Below are 19,609 nucleotides of genomic sequence, written 5' to 3'. Positions count from 1 at the left end.
AGTAGCTTATCCTTGACCACTGAAATACTGGAACAGGTTACCCAGAGAGGTTGTGGCAACTCCATCCTTGCAGATATACAAAACCTGTCTGGATAAGGTCCTAAGCAACCTTTCTAGTTGACCATGCTTTGAGCCAGGGGGCTGAACTAGATGATGCTCCTTCCAGCCTCCACTGTTCTGTAATTCTGTGGTGAAGATTATTGCCTTCAGTTTTGTAGATGTGCTTGCCTTCCAAGAAGTAATTAATTGATCATACCTCTACCATAAGCAATGGCTATCACTCTATATGGAGAGCTCAAAGATGCCGCATTTGTGAAGTGGGCCAAATCATCTGCAGTGATCTGCAGTTATCAACAAAAAAATGACCAAAAATTATGAAGTTTTACCAACAGAAGAGACCAAGAAGGACGATGCTAGCCTTCTGTTGCATTCCAGTATCTGTGACTGGTAAACAGCCCTTTTACATAAGGCTTTACATATACAGCTCCACAGACGAGATGAAAATCAACATCTTCAGACCAGGCTCAGCAAGCAACTCTGACCTTTTGTGACTATATGCCCTCCAATCTCACATCCCTAATCCCCAAGCTTATCTTTAGTTATACTTCTCTGAAACAGTACCTCTGCTACAGACTTCTGCATACATAAAGTCTTAAAATCAAGACTCAGGACTGTAAGACCACCAAATGCAGGATGCATGTACACCTATAGCAGTCAATGTCCCTGTGCGAGCTGAACATTTCTGCACATCCAGGGATATCTGAAAGTTATACACTTTATCTGTAGAAAAAGTCATTGCAAACTTCAATGCAAGGAATAAAATGTGTTAAAATATTGAGCTAGATGTAAGGCCAGACTGTATTTCTCCTCCTGTAATAAATCAGCACTATATGTATATATTAAATCCAATCCGTTGATGTGTCCAGTTTCAGTGATAAAAACTTAGTGAGCAGGGTAAAAGTTATTGGGTAGAAATCGATATGCTTGCTTGTTGTCCTTGATTGGCAATAATGTGACATTTTCTCCTTGACTGTAAGAGGCGCTTTTGTGATTTGGGAGCATAAAGAAATTCTGTACCTGACAGATTTATATAGTAGGAATACGCTAATGTCCTTTGACCCGCCTAAGAATAAATACGACCTACCAAATTGTCATTTTTATGGGTATTTACAACTGAGGCACTTTGTAAACCTAAGAACTAATATTTCCCAAAGGAAATCTGTGCTCTCGAATCTTGATAAATTACTGAAAAATATAAGCCACTACCAGCCCTACAAATTTTCTCTTCTATTTCTCCTATTTTTAGTTACATAGGAGATGTCAAAGCAGATTGGACCACTGATCTATTTCACCAAGTATGTTGCTGCAGCCATGGCTAGTGCTTCAGAGGAATCCTGTAATATTTTTGGCTATTTGATCAAGGTTGTGTGAAAAAAAATTATTTTCTGAAACTTGAAGGTTTTCAGTGTCCAACTGAAATATTAGTCATATAACCCTTTAAGCTCTCAAATTACTATTAGAAAAGTATTAAAACTATAATTTCCACAGCCCAAATGCCACCGGCTGCATTTGGTCTCATGAATGCTTCAGCTGATACTTTAAACAGACAGTGCAAGCAGTAGAATAAGCCACACCAGTTCACCCAAACTCCAGTGCTCACCAACTCATGGGTGTAGTGCAGATACTCTGTAATTTAACTCATTACTAACCAACTACATCCCTTGTTTCTTAATTCTGCAGGCCAGCTGACCCAGGAAGCCTTCACTTGATTGCTGTATCACAGCTCCAGTTCATCTCACCTACCCAACATTTGCCACATAAATTTCTTCCATCACCCTCATACTGCCTCTGCCCACAAAGGCTTTCAGAAAAGACAAACTACCCACAGAGGAGAGATGGAAACTAATGAGATGAGGACCTTTGCCCTTCAGAATCTTCCTTTGGAGGACGACAGTGCACAACTATACCTCTATAGCTTGATGTTAAGGAAACAGAAGTTTTTGACACGAAACTGATTATTAATATTATCATCCATAATAGAATGGTTGAACACAGTTTCCTTTTATCACTATTCTCCAGCTTAAAGTTGACAAAAAGTCAGCGCTATTCAGGACAGTATCTAAGACATAGGCCTTGACATATTTTTCTAGCAGAAGCTTATTGTTTCTCCTCTTGGTTATATCCCTGTACAACAGTACAGATCCTCTCAAAGACTTTCAACACATCAGATTTTAACTAAAGCATCATGACGTGGCACTCTTCTCTACTTTTACTCCATTTCTAAGGGCAGCTGCTTTTCTATTTTTCTTTGCGCATCTGTGGACAACAAAATCTTTTCTCTATCACAAGAATGTCTTCATTAAGTCAGTTTCTGCCTTCAGCTTATTCTTAGTCTTCTGCACACTCTAATCTATGTATATGCACAAGAAAGGCTTGAGAGGCAAACTGAAAAAGCAGGAAGCTGGAATAAACAATGAGGCAGGAACTGCAGGAAACTTAAGCATTTTTTCTTGCCCTTACTGTGCTGCCTTCCTTTTCATCCTTGTTTACTGTTGAATTTGGGATTCCTCCTACATTTGTATGAAACATGATTTCAATGTCCTCTGTTTTATGACCTCATTCTGATAGCAGTATGATATGGCACAGTGACTGCGGCACAAAGTCAAACAATTCTGAGTTTAACTACTATCTTGAACACTTAATTTCGTATCAGATTTAGCCAATTTAGATATTTAAAATTTCTTGTACACTTAAGTTACACTTTTGCACTAAATGTTGCTCCCTAAGTGATAAAAAGGTCCTTAATAGCCACTGATTCATGAGTTCCTACCCCCTACACTGGGTATTCCATTTCCCTTTGCACAGGTAGTAGGACAGAAGTTGCATTTTAATACACAAAACACCTGATCCATGCAACCAAACAGCATCTCTGTCCCATTGATTTCAAGTAGAGTGACATCCTCTAGAAAAATAAATTATGAAACACTAAGATTTGCTGTCTGACACTGGATTTACTTTGTGAAACAATGAAAATTCAAGTGACAGGAAAGAGAGAAATTAAACATAGACAGAGAGTAGTAGTTTTACCCCAAATCAGCAAAATCCCTTTTTAACATCTTGAAAGAAACCTACCTGTTAATAAGATCAACAGATTTTTAATCAAGATAATTACCCTCACATATCTTTTCCTTAAGTGTTTAAGAAGAAACATCTTAAGCTCCCCTTGCCTTTACTACTTCTAAAGCTTCAAACTGTAAGCAAAGAAACAGACTGTGTTGTGAATTGCAATCCTGTTGCCTCATGTGAAAGGCTTTCCTATTTGCATTGCAGAAAAGACTTTTTTCTCCCTAAAATTATCTGTGCGTTTAAAGATTGGGGTGAAAAAGCATCTATTACTCTCAACATTTCACTAGAAACCATCTGGCTTTACTTTTAGTTCAGCTGCTGCCTCTGTTTTCCTCTATTTGCTGCAGACCTGCAGAGGCTGACAGGAAGGAGCAATAGTTTTCCGTCTGTGAGCAAAGCATGGAGGAGAAAGGGAGTCATCTGTGAAGGCTGGAATACTTCAGTGCCCCAAAGGCATTGGTCTGAGATAGTGCATAGGCAAGTAGTAACTTTGCCAGCTGAAGAATAATTGAAGGGAAGTATTTAATAGGTCTGTCTGGACCTGAGCGAGTGTCAAAGTCTTTTTGACAGATGAAGTCAGGAATATGAATGCAATCAGGAAACTATGCAACATTTTCAACTTAATATTGACCAAGTATGGACTTTTGAATAGAAAATTCCCAACCAGTCACCATATGAGAACAATGTGACTGAAGTTATTAGTCCTAACACAGGCCTTCAACAGACATCCTAAGAGAAATAGGCTTTTTATCCCTAAAACAAGTGTTCAAAGGATCAAATAATCATTGTCACTAAGAGTCAAACAATGGTTATGAGTAGGGGGAAAAAATGGAGAGAAGTTCCTTAATGCCTCAACATCATGCAAACCTCAGTCACAAGCACTGGCTCTTACAAAACCAGTGAGCTAACCGAGTACATTTCTCTGTCACCTCTAAGGCAGGAATCCAGCTCTGTCTCTGAAGGATTTTAAGTTCTGATAGTGTTTCTGCAACTGGGACTGTAAAGTGGAGGGGAAGGTCAATTCTACGACACACCATGGCATGTTAGCTCACAAAAAGAGTATCTCAAACCAATTCTCTACCCCTTCTGAATAATATATTATTTAGGTTGCATAAAAAAAAAAAAAAAAAAAAAAAAAAAGCCAGATAGAAATTGAGCTTCGGAACAGAACTAAGTTCCTCAGCACAGCAAACACTGACTGGATGTTAGGGCAAAGGTGCAGGAAGTGAAGTTTTTGTAATGCAAACATTTAATGGTTTCTTTTTGAAGATACATACAACTAAATCTGCTCTTAAGCCAAGGAACTGTGAATTCCAAGCCTGGATTTTGCTACAGATAATCACCCTCTATTGCCATAATTATCCTGCAAAACTTCAGCTTTCATTTAGGAAAAAACATCTCCCTAAACACAAATACCAGCAGAGATGAACTTGGAAACAACCTAGGTGTGATCTCACAAAGTTTTAACTGAAGAGGTTGCAAACCTGAAACTACACCAAACATCCCCCCCATGTAATTATCTGAAGAGAACCATGCAATGTAGAAATTTGTCATGGACCTTGAGATTTTGTTAAAGCCGAATATTTTGGTTTCCTTCCCCCTTCCTGCTCTGCCAGGACCTGCCTACAAGTCCTTTCCATTCCTGTTTTGCCAGCAGTGAGGAGTTCGTTGGCATAGGTGCAGGAAACAAGAACTGGACTCCAACTTGTAATCATGGAGTCTGCAGAATCAAAGTAATGCAATGAAAGAAGAGCCTAGCAGCTGGATCAACTGCCTAAACGACATAAGGAAGAAAATCTCTGCAAATCATCCATAAATCTTACAAGCTGACATACTTTCAGCACCAAAATACCTAAAAAAGACCATTTGTCTTATTAGGTTTAAATAAAAATATTTACATTTTATGAATCAAATGAGGATTTATTAAGATTTATACATTGATTTAGACCACAAAGTCTATTATTACCAGTGAGTTTTATTCATCTATAATTTCACTAGAGACCCTCATTTTACTAGGTATCTTCCCGGTAGTAAAGGTGATACTGAATCTTCATGGAAAGTCATTTTGCTACACAAACGGACACTTACATTCTCTCTGCTGGTTTATAAGTTTAACAGTGAGAACTACAGGTGAAGTTCAGGTGGGCACATCAGGGAACTGAGCTGTGGGCAATTACTGTTACATTTTCATAATCTCTTTTAAAGTTTTTTCTGCTCAGCACAGAACAGACACGAGTAAGTACAGTAACTATGCAAGAGCAAAACCTGAGAGAAAGAAGAGATCCAACAAAAAAGGGAGGCCACTATCTGACATTTTAAAAGGGCAAATCGAAAGCAATCAACACTCAACAAAATGCTCAATGTAGGATGAGGTGATAGCTTAGGATATACTTAGGATACCGTAATGAGGCTACCAAGTGCTGTGTGTTTTAATGTAAATTAACACAAGATAATCTCTTCACATATTTAAGTGATGCACTTCAAATTAATTAATACATATTTAATAGAAGTCTTCTTGAACAGCTGTTATTTACTTCTGGAGTTTCTACACATTAGCACTGCCTGCTTTGTTCTGCTCTGAAGTTGTTCATGCTCCAAAGTACTTTAACAACTTGGGCTGTATAAAAATTGAACGCTCTTCCCAAAAGAGACAGCCTTTCTGATAACTTAATATTTTTACATTAAATATTCAAACACTTTCTGAACAAAAGGTCAAATTCTACTTACAGCATCTGTGTGAAACAGGCAAGCAGATGCTTAATGCTGCTAGACAAATACTTTCGACACAAAGAATGATAAAGAGTTGGCGATCAGTCACATTTCCAGGCTTTAAAAATCAGCTTTTCTTTACTTCCATTCCCTGAATTCTGCACTTACCATTCATATGTAACAATACAGACCCAAATTATGGCCTGTTCCTTCCATAAGTGTTACAAAATGGTGTGTTGAATGAAATCGTGACAGTGAACGTGCTCTTTCCAGTATTCACTGCATGTTATGAGTATTACACCAAGTCCTTAGTGTTTTTGTCTTAAAGACTACTGGGTATAACATTACTTCATTTAGACCTTGCATACAGCATTAAAGTAGTTCTCACCACCTCTTTCATTCAGAGGAAAACCCATTTGAATTCCAGTCACTTTTTAGGATGCGAATGAGTAGAAACCAATTCAAGAAAGATGCTAGTAACACATTATATTTTCACACTCACAGTGATGAATGTGACTTTTGGCAACTGTAATCAGTTTCTTTATACATCACTGAGCAATCCTTATCAGTGTATCAGTTCTAGTTTTCAGGTGACTACTTGAAGGTGTTTACTTTTTTTTATGGCACTAGAGCACTGGCTACTGATTATTGCTTATGTGCCAGCCTTTCTAGCTTACAGGTTTACTGAAAATAACTTTCAAAGTTGGTAACAACTGTATTAGAAAATAGCTGTTGGGACAACCATCATTAAACCTTCTGTGCAATGATGTATGGAAATATATGCAACTTGTGAAAGGCCTGAAAACAGTCCTAAATACACAAAGGTGAAAAATATGTCCTGATTCAGGCACACTGATACTACTGATACCAAAATTATTATTTTTTTTTTAATTTAATATGATGTTTTTCATAATAAAGAGGACATAAGACAGAACTCATTATTCAGGCTAAGAACTTAAAGACTAAACCAGATCAATGCTTTACCATTAAATATACTGTGAGTGAATGAGTGTGTAGAAGACAGATTTAGAAAGCATCTTCACAATCCTCAAATAATTCTGCACTGCCTTGGAATTTGAGCTGCAGATGCAAGGAATGAGGAAGATGACCTAAATTCCCCATAAACAACACCCCCACCCCTGCCCCAAGTGTGGCTGGTACAAGACTGGGTTAGCTTTCAGCTAGAACCATTTCTTGATCCCTATGAGGCCACACATATGCTCCTGCCGGCACAAGAGAAATGGTGGGGACAAGTGGCTGGGACATAACTGTTGGTTTTGATGGAAGTCCAAACACATGGCAGATTAAAATGTGTGTGAAAATGTGGACTTCTGAAAAAGTAGTGCTGACACAATAAAAAGGCACCTGAAAGGGTTTCTATGCACTGAAACTCCATCAGTATATTCAGGAGGAAAAGGGAGCCAAGCAAAATGCCAAGGTTGTCACAGGGTCTGAAGAATCTCTTTTCCAGGTCAGCACACCAAAGACATTTCACTGCTTTGATAGGAGTCATGTGAGAAGCAGACTAGTCCAGAAAAAAAGAAATGTGAGAAGACTTGAGCTCATGCTGTGATGTTCTAGAATCATCATTATGTTAATGAAACTAAATTTCTTGAAAATCTCTTTGCCTTTGGAAGGAGGATGTATCTTTTGTCCAGAGAAGCACAGGCACTCTGCCAGCTGACACCAAAAAATGTGGTTCTATACTTGCTTTGATATCTACAATATAGCTTTAATTACCATAATCAGAATCCTGATGCATAGATGTCAAGGAGACACAGAGACAGAGACAGATCCCAAGGATAAACTTGGCTCCTATTCCCAAGGAATGAAAACATATGCCCACATTTTATACAGCCATGACATAACAGATATTCTTTGGGTTATTTTAAACTTTCTTAGAGCTAAAAGATCAAATTCAAGGGGAATCTCTTACAACATACACAATGAGACTGTCATATTTTTCCTCTACATTTTACAGGAAAAATGAAAATCTGTGTTTACCTGTCAGCTTTAGTAGAAAGGTTTCCATCATAAGTACACCTTGTTTATTGGAAGGAACCTGGCATTTTTTAACATCACTAATACTAGTCTGGAGAGGTACAGAGTTGTATGAGTTTGCTGAAAAATAACAATAAACCTTTATTAAAATTTCCAATTTTTGCAAAAACATTTGGACTAAATTCCAACTCTACTTAAAATGTAATTAAATATTTACATTTATTCTCTAATAAGTATTGTAAGTAAATCAATTTCCCAAGTATCTTAAATTTTTGCATGGTATACAATTACTACATTTTTGTAATAAATGCACAATTCTAATGAAAAAATAATGATCTTGAACTTTAATAGAGCCCTTCATTTGAGATGAAAGTGCTGTATCTTCATTCATTTATTATATCTTACAACCCCTGTGTGATGTAGGTACTATTATCATCATTTTACAGATGGGGAAATTGAGAGGCTAATTAACTTGTCCAATTTACAATACTCTTAGCTGTAAACCTAGGGCATCCTATTGTACTCACAGGCAAAACAAAACTCAGCTCACCTGTGATGAATATTTACTACAAATTCTTAAACTCCATAAGCATTTTACTTATAGGGGAGAATATATTACACAAGCCTTTGGAGAGTTGGTTTCGCACTGATGATGGCTTTGAGGGCCACAGAAATGTGCTGCCTAGAAAGAAACATCAGAGCACCAGTTTATTTTAGTGTCATCATGTTTCCCAGCTAGTTATGGAGATGATGTGCATTTTCATTTAATGTTATTAGGCATTCAAGCACACATTTGTGCTTTAATTCTGTATGATGTATGACACTGCACTTATACACACACAAAAAAATACTGTTTGCTGACAAACTCATTCTCTCAGTTTACATATGTGTTCCATAAATTTCTTTACTCTGTCAGGATCAACACCATTTGCCCAATAACCTTCTTTCTTGAAATACGAACCAATTATTAGAGCGTTTGCATCCAAGTAATTCCTCATATTCTCCAAAGTCACCCCAGACCCAATCAGCACAGGAATCTTCACAGCATGTTTAACCTCTGAAGAGAAGAAAACCAAAATTAGGGTTAAGTCCCATCTTTGAAACTCTATCAAGACTCTAGTTTGTGTAGTTTTTTCAACAGCAAAGAGAAGTAAACTCATGATCATGGTATTTCTTACTTCTACTATAGAATGAAACAACTCCTCTAGAAAAAAACACCTTTAGCTCTGAACAGCTGTTAAGAAAAATCTCACTTTTATTTCATTTTGCGTTCTGTTGTTGTATGAAATGGTGCAGAATAATATTCCTGACCACATATCAGAGGATGGTTTCCATGCTATGGAAGATATGAAAGTTGGGTCTTGGTACTACACCTGTACCCATCTTTATTCTCAAGGAACAAGATTTAAGCAAGATTTAGTTCAGCTGGCTGGCAGAGAACTTACTGCATTTTACTATACTCCATCAAAATCACTTTTATTCCACATCCCTGCTAAGAAGAGATAGTAGATGCAAGAAATTTTTGCACAGCAGGACCAGACCCTTTTACTTACTGTGACTGCTATCATCACCCTTCGAGGCTCCGTTGTGCTCGAGGCACTACACATACACGGGAAGGAGCTATCATTTACTAGTGTGCTGCAGTAGCACCCAGTATAGATTCCAGTTCCATTGCCTTGAGAAGGATTTACTGATGTTGGTGGGACCATGTGGGCCACCATGCCCCATCCAGAGTTTTAACTGTGTTCTCCATTTCCCTCACCTTAAGATGAGAATAATCACCTCCCCCAATCTTTCCATGAAGTAATCAAAATACAGCTACAAGAATAAGATGCCAATCTTGTTTCCATTCATTGGAAGCTCAGATTCTTTTCTGCGAGTCTGGTGAGATCATTACACTGGCAGAACTATTCAGCAGAGCTGTGCTCATTACAATTCTTCAGTCATCAGTTTAAATCAGAATAACGGTAGTTGGACTGGTGTGTATTTCTGCCAGGTCTCCTTGCTGAATTTATGCGATGTTGACAATTAGTAGAAGATCTTCAGTGAAGAAACAACAACAAGGGCCTTATTCATAGGGAATGGAAGAGGAATGTGCTCACTGCTTCATGATCAATTTCCAGGACTCAGAAGTAGGAAAGTAAGTGGTGGTCATACAGACTCCATTGATAGCTCCAGCTAGTTTACCAGAAAGCAAAAGATAGTACTGATAAAGACTACTTCTCTATGAATGGCAATGGAGCAAAAAGGACATTATTTTCTATATAGAGTATGTATTACTTAATTATCTGACCCTATACCTAGGTCCAAAATGAGAAATAGACAAAATATCAAAACAGGCCTCAAAATATTACAGATCCACTTCACCCCTCACGTACAAGGTGGATTTCAGTCCATGGTTCAGGTGACCAGATTCACTGTGAAATGCATGCATTCTGACCAACCTGACTGTGCAGAAACTGATCTGTGGATCAGTTAGAATTTAATTTTTTTAGAATAAAACCAAAAGGGAATGGCTGTTTTGACAACATAAAGGTTCCCCATGGATAAATAAAGAGGTTATTAGAGTATTTTCTACAGAACTTGGGTCAATACTATCTCTGGAAAACAGAAAATTAAAAATCCCTGTTCAAGAATTACTAAGCATTCTCATCCTTTCATTTCAAACTGACCATCCTAAGAGTTACTCACAGGACTCCTTTCTTTAGAGAAATGTTGAGGCATTATTTCTGACCTTTAAAAACACAGAAATTGATTTAATTGGTGATAAAGTGATGTAAAATGGTTAGAGCTTGAAGTAACTAGGGAAAGCATATATGCAACATATAAGTCTGCTTCAAAACACTGTTTAAGTGAAGTTTCATCAGAAGCCTAACTTATTAATTATGCTTCAGGGAAGACTAATTATTTATCACCTTCCTGCTTCACTGAAGAAAGGGGATCACTTAAAATGCTCTTGAATCCCTTTTTAGGTCACATGTCCTACCATTTTTCTTACAAATATTTTAACATAAAAATAACCATTCCACACAGTCCTTATTGAAAATTTTAAGCAAATCAGATGGATCATGCATAACTATAGTTATTTCTATGCATATTTTACATTCTTACATTCATCCTGCTTACAGCAACAAAATAATTCATTCTTAGTTATTTATAGCATTATTACTGAAATACTGTTCTAGAAAAATCAGAATTTTATTTATATAGTATCTACGTGCTCTTAGAAATATCATATCTGCTTTACATAGATACCAATGCATAATTAAGGTGCTACGACTGACCGCAGCTTTGTGCAACAGTACTTTACTGTATTCCCAGAAGAACTGCACTCCCAAGTCAATATTTGTTTTTATGACAAGCGTGTAAGGCACATTAGCAGGTACTTGTTCTATAATTATTTCACATCAGCAGGAAAAGTAAAGAGCCAAATAACTAAACAGAGCATGACCACATGGGTGTGAGACAATGGCTTAGCCCTACCAGGCAAAGAGTAAAAACCAGTGAAACCGGAGACTGGCTGTGAAACTATAAAACACCCCAAAGCTTTCGAGAGTAGCAAGGTAACCAACTCCTGCTGTGATCCATAAATGACACATGAAGCCCATACACACATCTCCTGTGCTGGAGATGTATTCAGATTGACAATGTGAAGAATGGCAATGAGACTGGGTTATCTAATTAGGTATGCTACAGATGCTACTTTTAAGTCATTTCCAAGCACATCAAGTTCTCAAGTTGATTAGTAGAAGGTGACTTGTCTATTAGCTGTGTTAATAGAAATTCTAACTTGTAAAGAAACTAAAGCAACAACAGGGAGATATGCTTTTGCATGGCAACATTCAGTCATTGTCAAGATGTCTCTAAACACAGAGCTTTGCTTTAAATCCCTCAGCCTTCTTGGCTTCCCTGCTTACGTATTTTTTGACACAGAGAAAAAGAGACAATTCTGTGATGTTACAGTAACAAGATCCTAAAGTTTACCCAACTCACACATTTCTCTATTTCAATAAACTGTAACTAGAGGGCACTGTGCTCTTTCTTGTGACAGTACATCTGCAGACACGTCTTTAATAAAATCAAACGAAATAGTGCTTGGTTGCAAAGCACAATGAAAGCATTTGAACTATGGTATACACAAGTTATATGAAATAAAGGCTCCTAGCTTGAAAACAATGGTGAAGAGCAGCGCAAAAATAAGCACCACTGTGCCAATAACTTGCTCGACCACTCTTCAACAGCTTTTTCATATGCAGTAATCACTGTACCGTACACAACACTATGCTTACGGTAACGCTCCACTGTAACACATTTTAGTTTTTTAATTCAGAGGACCTTTTCTCTGTCATTAATTCTAAGGTTTACAAAAAATACTCACCGGAGACTCACATCTCTCGTTATCTCCAAGGGTACTGCAAAGGCAGTAGCCTCTATTTTGACCTAAATGTATCATCAAAAGGTGAGAGGGTAAATCAGTCTTGACACCCCTTTTATGAACAGTAACTAAGGAGGTAACAGTCACAGCCAGCTGTTGGGTTTCATGATGTACCCTGTTTTCCACTGGTTACTCAGCTGAGGCCATTTGCTTTGTTCACACAGATAACTAAGCAGTCATTACATAAAGCTTTGGTCACTTAAAATACAGCCTGGATGTGAAGCAGGTATTTCAACAGTTACAACCAAACAGAAAACCTGGTAGATTCACTCTCCAACCAAAGAATGTTTCACAGTGTAGCAAACTGAAGAAACTTCTATAAACCTCTTAAATGAAAATATCGCTTGTTAAATAAATTTACTGTAGTTCAAAATGCTCAGCTATAATTCCTGTTCCACAGTAACCTGAAGTCTGAGTTTTAGACCTTGTACTCTGTCAACCACTGGTGCCCCAGTATGCCCAGGGAGCCCCAGACCAAAGCCTGCCAGCCTCTGTAAGGAGCGATGCTGACGGTTGCCTATGAGAAGGCAGACGCACAAACTACAAACAAAACTCTACTGAACACGGTTCTCTGGCTTGACAGGGGAACATTCGTTTTCTACACCCCATCACAAATCAGTCAATTCAAGACAAAGACACAAAGGCAAAAACACTTCTATATTACTGCACCACAAAGCTGAAAAAAAGACATGACAAAAATCTCATCTGTCTCTTGGTTCTGCTTTCAAGAGATGCTCCGCAGTGTGATGAAAGGTGCCCAATTGTGTGTATCATCGTAATACAGCACTTCCAGGGCTGCATAAATTCGTGAAATGCAAAATTTCACTCACATCAACACCAACTTTGTAGACTGTAGATCTGATTCCTTTTAAGAATCTGTTGACATATATATGCCTAATTTGTCATTTCCTTATACTCTGGAATATTGATTCTTAAATTATTCTCTTAGCTGTTTTAAACCAACATTCTTCTCACGAGAGGGCCTGCTAACATCAAAAATGCTGCGACCTAAGTAAAATAAACCCATGATCTGCAGACTCTTGCTTTCATAGCACAAATCCAAACACAAAATTAATGCATGTACTTCATTACAGCCGCCAACTCTGATTCATTTTGTTCTTTGGACCCAGAAAGAGAACAAGACAGAGACTGACATGTTTGTTCACATGAAAGAAAAGCAGAAGCCACGGTGCTGTCTGGTTGGAGTCCTGTGATAAAAAAAACATGGGTCTAGAGGTCAGGTTTTGCTCTCTGATGCAGGAAATCAGTGGAGGTTGCACGTGCATATGTGAAAGCAGAATTTAACCTAGGATTTTGCCCTAAGACTTATCAAATACTTATCAAATGCTTTTTGCCCTTTTTTTTTTTTTTTCCCCATTATTTAATCTGCATTAAGAGTGATGAGGACATTAATTGCAGGTAGGGATGGAGCTTTAGATTAATGAAATTTTGCAGTGTCTAAAATATACCTAGCTTTCAGGGTCACCTATTTCATGTATCATTTCTAGTTTACTATACCGAAAGACTCAACTAATTTGAGAGCTCTGTGTTCACATCAAGCCATCATTTTCTTTTTAACATTAGTGATAGAAGCATAGTCATTTATAACATATTATTTGGCAAAAAGCTTAATATGTATGAAATAAGAACCCATTTTGACAAGTTCAAGATTCATTTTAAATACTGTTAAGCACATACAATATAGATAAAATCCTGAAAATAGTGAATTATTTCATGTTATTTCAAAAGATATTTGAGGTCCAGGTTATCTATGGCAAGCAAATTATGTTCTTCACCCTGATCAGCTAACGTACGTTGAATACAATACACTCTGCAATGGAGCTTCAATACATGCTAAGATAAATAATGCATGTCTGCAAAAGTAAAACCTAAAAAAATACACGTTCTATTTTATGTAGTGAGAGCCTCAAATTCAAGTCCTTAATCTAAATTAAAACTAGTGATGAAAATTAAATACCCTCATGATAGAACTTTAATTCTAGCATGGGAGCAATCCAGTTTCATGAAGACAGCCCAAACTTATGCCAGTATAAAAATATGAAGACTCATGTAACGCTTTTGCAAAGGTCAGAACTCATAGGTCAAATGATGCTCCCTTGATAAAAAGTCCATACCATTTAAAAATTACCTTGATGTAATAGCTTGCTACCTACCAATGAACTTGTATTCTTTCTGAACATCTTTTAAGTAGTACTTACCCTGATATTACTGTTTGGAATACTGCCTTATCAAAATGCTCCTTTTCCTGCAGGACTTCCATTTTCATTGTGAAAGATAAAAATGCTTAACTCTTCATTGGAAAGATTTATAGTTAGTTTTCTAATAAGGCTACAAAGTAGCTTTTTCTTATATTAAAAATTTTTAGATATGGAAGATTAATCTTTTTACATAATTTTACATCCTTTTTTTTTTTTTTTTTCATTTAAGCCTCAGCATCATTCAGTGTTTTAAAAGTTTGAAATAATTTTCTTTTTTGTCCCGCCAAATTGTTGTTTGGAAACATCTGAATAGAACCTCAATGACATTAGTTCTGTATCAAATCAAACCCTACAGTGAGAGTTTCTTTTCCTTCCTCTTTTTTTCCCTTAAGGAAGAGCAGACATATAGATTTCTTTCTACATTAATCCAGAAGCTGATTCACTGCCTGTTGCCCGACCTTCGTATGACAGCTCTCACCTTTCAGCTCCCGAGGATCTGCGGGCAATCCAGTAGCCGTGCCAGTCAGTACAACCCCATCAGCCATGAAGAGCTCGGCAGCTGAAGCGGTCTCGGCCACGCTGACATCTGCCGTCAGAGCGTGAGCACTGTAAACAGCAGGAACGTACCCTGTGGTTACTGCCAGCACACACATTTGTTATCCATCTTGTTGAATGTTTAGACTGCATTTCTTCATCTTCCCGCTGTCAGAACAACCAAAGGCAGGCTTTGTGAGAGAGGGTAAGTGTCCTGTTTTAAATTGGGAAGTAACACTGCAATACGAACAAGAGGAAAAAACCCAGCCTTTTCCATCAGGGAACCATAACTATTGCTCTGGATCTCCTGTCTCTAAAGAGTGATTGCCAAGTGTGAACTACCAAGTGTCAATTGAGACAGCTGCTTACGTGTCGAGCACCTGTATTTCAGAAACGTTGAGCACACGCAGCTCTCTGACTTCAAGTGGGAGTTGTGGATGTGCAGTCATTCATAAATCAGATTCTCTTGCCTAGAACAGAATTAACACCCTCCATATCATTTCACAAAGTCCAACTAACAAAGTATAGTTATTACCTATGATATAATCACAGGAATCATCTTACAAAGCAGTTACAAACATCAATTACCTGCAACCTAGCTTTTCACTAGCGGTCTCTGATATACGGGTGACACACTTTGAAACCTACAGCAATAGCAGCTTTTAATTTAAATGGCTCTACACTTTGAAAGAATTCCGGCCATTGCAGGTTCAACACCTGACTTTATTGTTTCTATACTTCTATTTAAGTAGAAAACAATGGCTATGGCCAACATGCTGCCTTGATGAGTGCTGATGGAGCCAACTGCTTTCCTGGATCAGCCTGGCTGGACAATGCTCTTGGAGGGGGCCATGCTCTGGCCACATTCAGAGGCAGCACATGTGTGCATTGTATGCCACTTGTGGCAATGGATGCAAAAGGAAGTACAGCAACTCCCTTTCTGCAGCTGGAGACAGGCAGGCCTAAATACCTAATACATACAGTGAGGTTAAAATGGGGCTTAAGGCACCCTAAAAGCAGCACATGAAGGGTAGCCGTAACAGAGCAAGCAGAGTGTGGAAGTAGTTTCTTCCCGTTTTAAAGAACTGGAAGTTAGCAGCAAAGTGGCAGGCATATTTTTCTAATTAAACAAACTCAACCAACAATCCCCTCAACATTTACTTCTCAGCTTATGAAACTGCCTGAAACAAAAAACTCTCCTCCTTTCTTAAAAGCAAACCATTTGAACAACAGGAAGTATAATCCAAATATCAATTCATCAATTGTCAAGACAATCACATGACGCAATCAATTTTTTTTACAAAAAAAGTCTAGTGGTATGTATCACACACACACACACACACACACACACACACATATATTTAAAGAAATCATTAGAAAGGAACCACTCTGATAGGACCTTAAAAGTTTCATTTGACCATGCTGCATTGTTTCCTTTCCATTTTGAAACTTCTGACCTATTTATTAGGTATTTAAGATCTTCCAGACTTGGTTATTCTCATGATTACCCACATACTACACACAAACTTTTTAATTAGGTTATTTAGCATGTATAATACATAACACTTGAGCAGTTCTTCTGGGGAAAAAAAACCAAAGAGTGACATCTAAATAGCTGAAAGTACCATGTGAGTGATGATAAAGTATCAGCAGAAAAGAAATTGTATTCATCTGTCATAAGTTCATTCTGTTTGATAATCATAGAACATAATCTGTACATAGACAGCACTGATTTAAGTAGAAGAAAACACTATTATTGGCAGGAAGGGGAAAAAAGAGAATAGCTTTTTTAAATGCCAAAGTATTGTGATTTGGATGCATTTATATGGCAACTACTTGCATAACTAAAAATAAACCTTGATGCCTAGCCTTCAGAAACAACATTTCCTTAAACATATAGGCATACACATGAGTATACAAAATCTCACCTAACACCAGATGCAAAACTTATACAGTCTGCATTTATAAATCCTGAAGGTTAAATGACTGCAAATTTCACAGATGTAGCAACCTGCAGCTTACAGGTGCAAATTTATTTTTAAACATATCCCCTAATAGCACTGCAAGACCTTGCTTGAACAGTAAAGTTCTCCCTATATCATTAACTTCCCTGACACTAAATAGGCATTAAAAAAAAATAATCAGAAAGTAGAGAAAAGTATAAGGTCATTATTACATTCATATTTACATAAAATATTTCTTGTATTTACCTATGTTTCTTTTTAATATCAGCAAAAATCTGAATTTTCTCTGCTCCAACTTGTTTTCTGTATCGTAGCAGGTTACCTGCACAGGCATTTATAATCCCTTCATCAGCAACATGAGAAAACACAAACCCTTCAGCCCGGATAAAATCAAGACCTGGAAAAAAAAAAAAAAAAAAAAAAAAAAAAAAAAAAAAAAAAAAGCAATCATAGCTAAAACTGAAGAATGAAAAACTGAAATACTAAACCCAAATTAAACCCCACCTTACTGACCTCTTATTTGATCCCAACACAAGTTGTTCCATATGCTCCAAGACTAACCAACCTTGCTCTTCCACTTATTTAAGTTTTTCATTCTTTATTTTCACTGATATTCTCTCCAACTTCTTTCCACCTTACTACCTTCAACTCCTGTCAACCAGTTTTCTCCCTATCCCCATGGTCCCCTCCTCTTTCTCAGCCCCCATCAGTTTGTTTCTGTGTGGCTCAGAACAGGCAGCTGCACATCCTGCCCTGCCTCTTGTTGTGATGTGCCAGTGGGCATGTACCAGAGGAGCAGGTAGGTGAAACATGGCTTCTTTCTCCTAACAGTGTGTCTTCTCTCCAAAAAGGGTCATTAACTTGGGTGCCTCCCCTCTTTCCAGATACTCTTTCAGTGTATTCCTTCTTTCCCAACATCTCTTCTGTTAAATATGCCTCAAGTTGTCCATCAAATCAAAAAGCATTTGAGGACATGGACACACAGAGGAACAGCATAAAGTCTTCTTTAGGAAATTAGGCAAGAAAACACAGCCTGTGACACATTATATACAACCTGTTTGACTCTTCATCTGAATGTACCTTGTGTTTTCTACACAGCACCACAGCAACAAATTATTTATAGAGCTGTGCCAAAGGTATAAAAAGATAAGGTTTGGGAAGAGTGAAACATTTTCCATTCTATTCCAAACTTACTCCAACCATCAACTCTACCATGTCTTAGCAACATGGTTTCCACCATATCCATTTTTTAATTTTTTTTTTTACTAGGAAGATTTTGTGAGATGGATACTTAAGAGGAAGATTACAAATAGCAATGACTTCACACAGGCCATTCATCTACTCTCAGGGACCCCCTACAGAGTCTTGAAATATTTCTGTGTTAAAATACTGAAGCCTTCGGCCATGATGTAATAAACCCACAGCTGTGAGGCACAAGATTGAATTCTGACTCCCTTATTGTATTCCCCTCATCTCCTGTCTTTCACAGCCTTGAAGTTTATTTCACCTGTCACTTAACATACGTGTCAAAGCTCTGCAATAATCTTGTGCAGCTTTTGCTGTTCTTCCAGTTTTCTTTAGAGGTCTCTTCCAAGCCCTTCTGGAGCTCTGCTGTTGCTCCAGCTCTGGAGTCAGCTGCATGTTTAATTGGAGCTGACATCATACCAAGGAAGCCAATACATGTGAAAGCAGCCATCAAGAACAGTCCCACCCACCAGAGAACTGCTTAGGCAACAGAGGCCTCACCATATAAACATAAATGATCTTTAAAATGTATTTACCAAATGACAAGGTGCCTGTTTATTTCAAAATTTCAGTTTCATTCCAAAAGCCCTGAAGTTGCAGAAACAGAATCTTATGCCTGATAGAGAAGAGCCTGTATTGCTTAGCAACACAGACTCCAGCTAACAAGAAACATCACAGATGGATGCCGAATCAATTGCAAGCTGTCCTGTGTCTTGAGATTAGTGGGTGAAAAGCATGGAATATTCTCAGAACCCAAAGAGAAGAGCGTACTACAAGTATAGTTACAGGTGCTAGTAGGCATTGGGTAATAAACACAGTGCAAAGCTAGATAGAGATTTCTGCATCCAGGAACAAAAGCTATAGGTTCTATTTAAATCACCCAAGTTTACAGTACAATTCAGAGTTAAATGAGAAAAAATACGTCTCTAATCATAAGACTATCAATGAATGTAAAGATATGTTACATTTTCACAGCAATCATAATATCTAACTCAGGACAGGGGCTATTCATTGAGTAATTTCATTTATTGAAGTCACTACTTAGATGTTTGTAGATGCTTGGTTTGCATTTCCTTAACTTAATAATTTAAGACTTTCTGCTAAACATTAGGATTGTACTTAGTTTAACAAGGCCGCACTCTATCTGTTTTTTTGGGGACTATGAAAATACAAATTTTAACCAAGTGTAATAGGTGCAGGCACCAAATCATTACCCTTCTGTTTTATGAGGCCATAATCAGATTCCGCTAATGAATTCATTTTTACGCTCATAAAACTGTGAGAATGATACTATTGCTTACTTTCACATTTGGCAAGTTGAAAAGTAATAACCGTTGAATAGTTAATAGGCAGTCCCATTTCTGACTTATATGGGA

General features: G+C 37.6%; 1 protein-coding gene across 1 annotated transcript in view; it reads right to left on the bottom strand.

Annotated features, from left to right (window-relative positions):
• The window catches only part of LOC113484421 (uncharacterized protein F13E9.13, mitochondrial-like), a 40,838-nt gene that overhangs the window by 8,553 nt on the left and 12,676 nt on the right, over positions 1 to 19,609 (bottom strand). The window contains exons 3-6 of the mRNA XM_026856803.1: positions 17,235 to 17,385; positions 14,969 to 15,096; positions 8,798 to 8,893; positions 7,840 to 7,956 (exon numbers count right to left, since the gene is read on the bottom strand). Of these exons, the coding sequence (XP_026712604.1) occupies positions 7,840 to 7,956; positions 8,798 to 8,893; positions 14,969 to 15,096; positions 17,235 to 17,385 (492 nt within the window). The remainder of the gene's footprint in view (positions 1 to 7,839; positions 7,957 to 8,797; positions 8,894 to 14,968; positions 15,097 to 17,234; positions 17,386 to 19,609) is intronic.

This window comes from Athene cunicularia (assembly GCF_003259725.1).
Source record: "Athene cunicularia isolate RWA chromosome 11 unlocalized genomic scaffold, athCun1 chr11_part1, whole genome shotgun sequence".
Classification (NCBI taxonomy): Eukaryota; Metazoa; Chordata; class Aves; order Strigiformes; family Strigidae; genus Athene; species Athene cunicularia.
The sequence above is the reverse complement of the archived record's forward strand: the minus strand, read 5'-3'. Positions and strand labels throughout refer to the sequence as shown.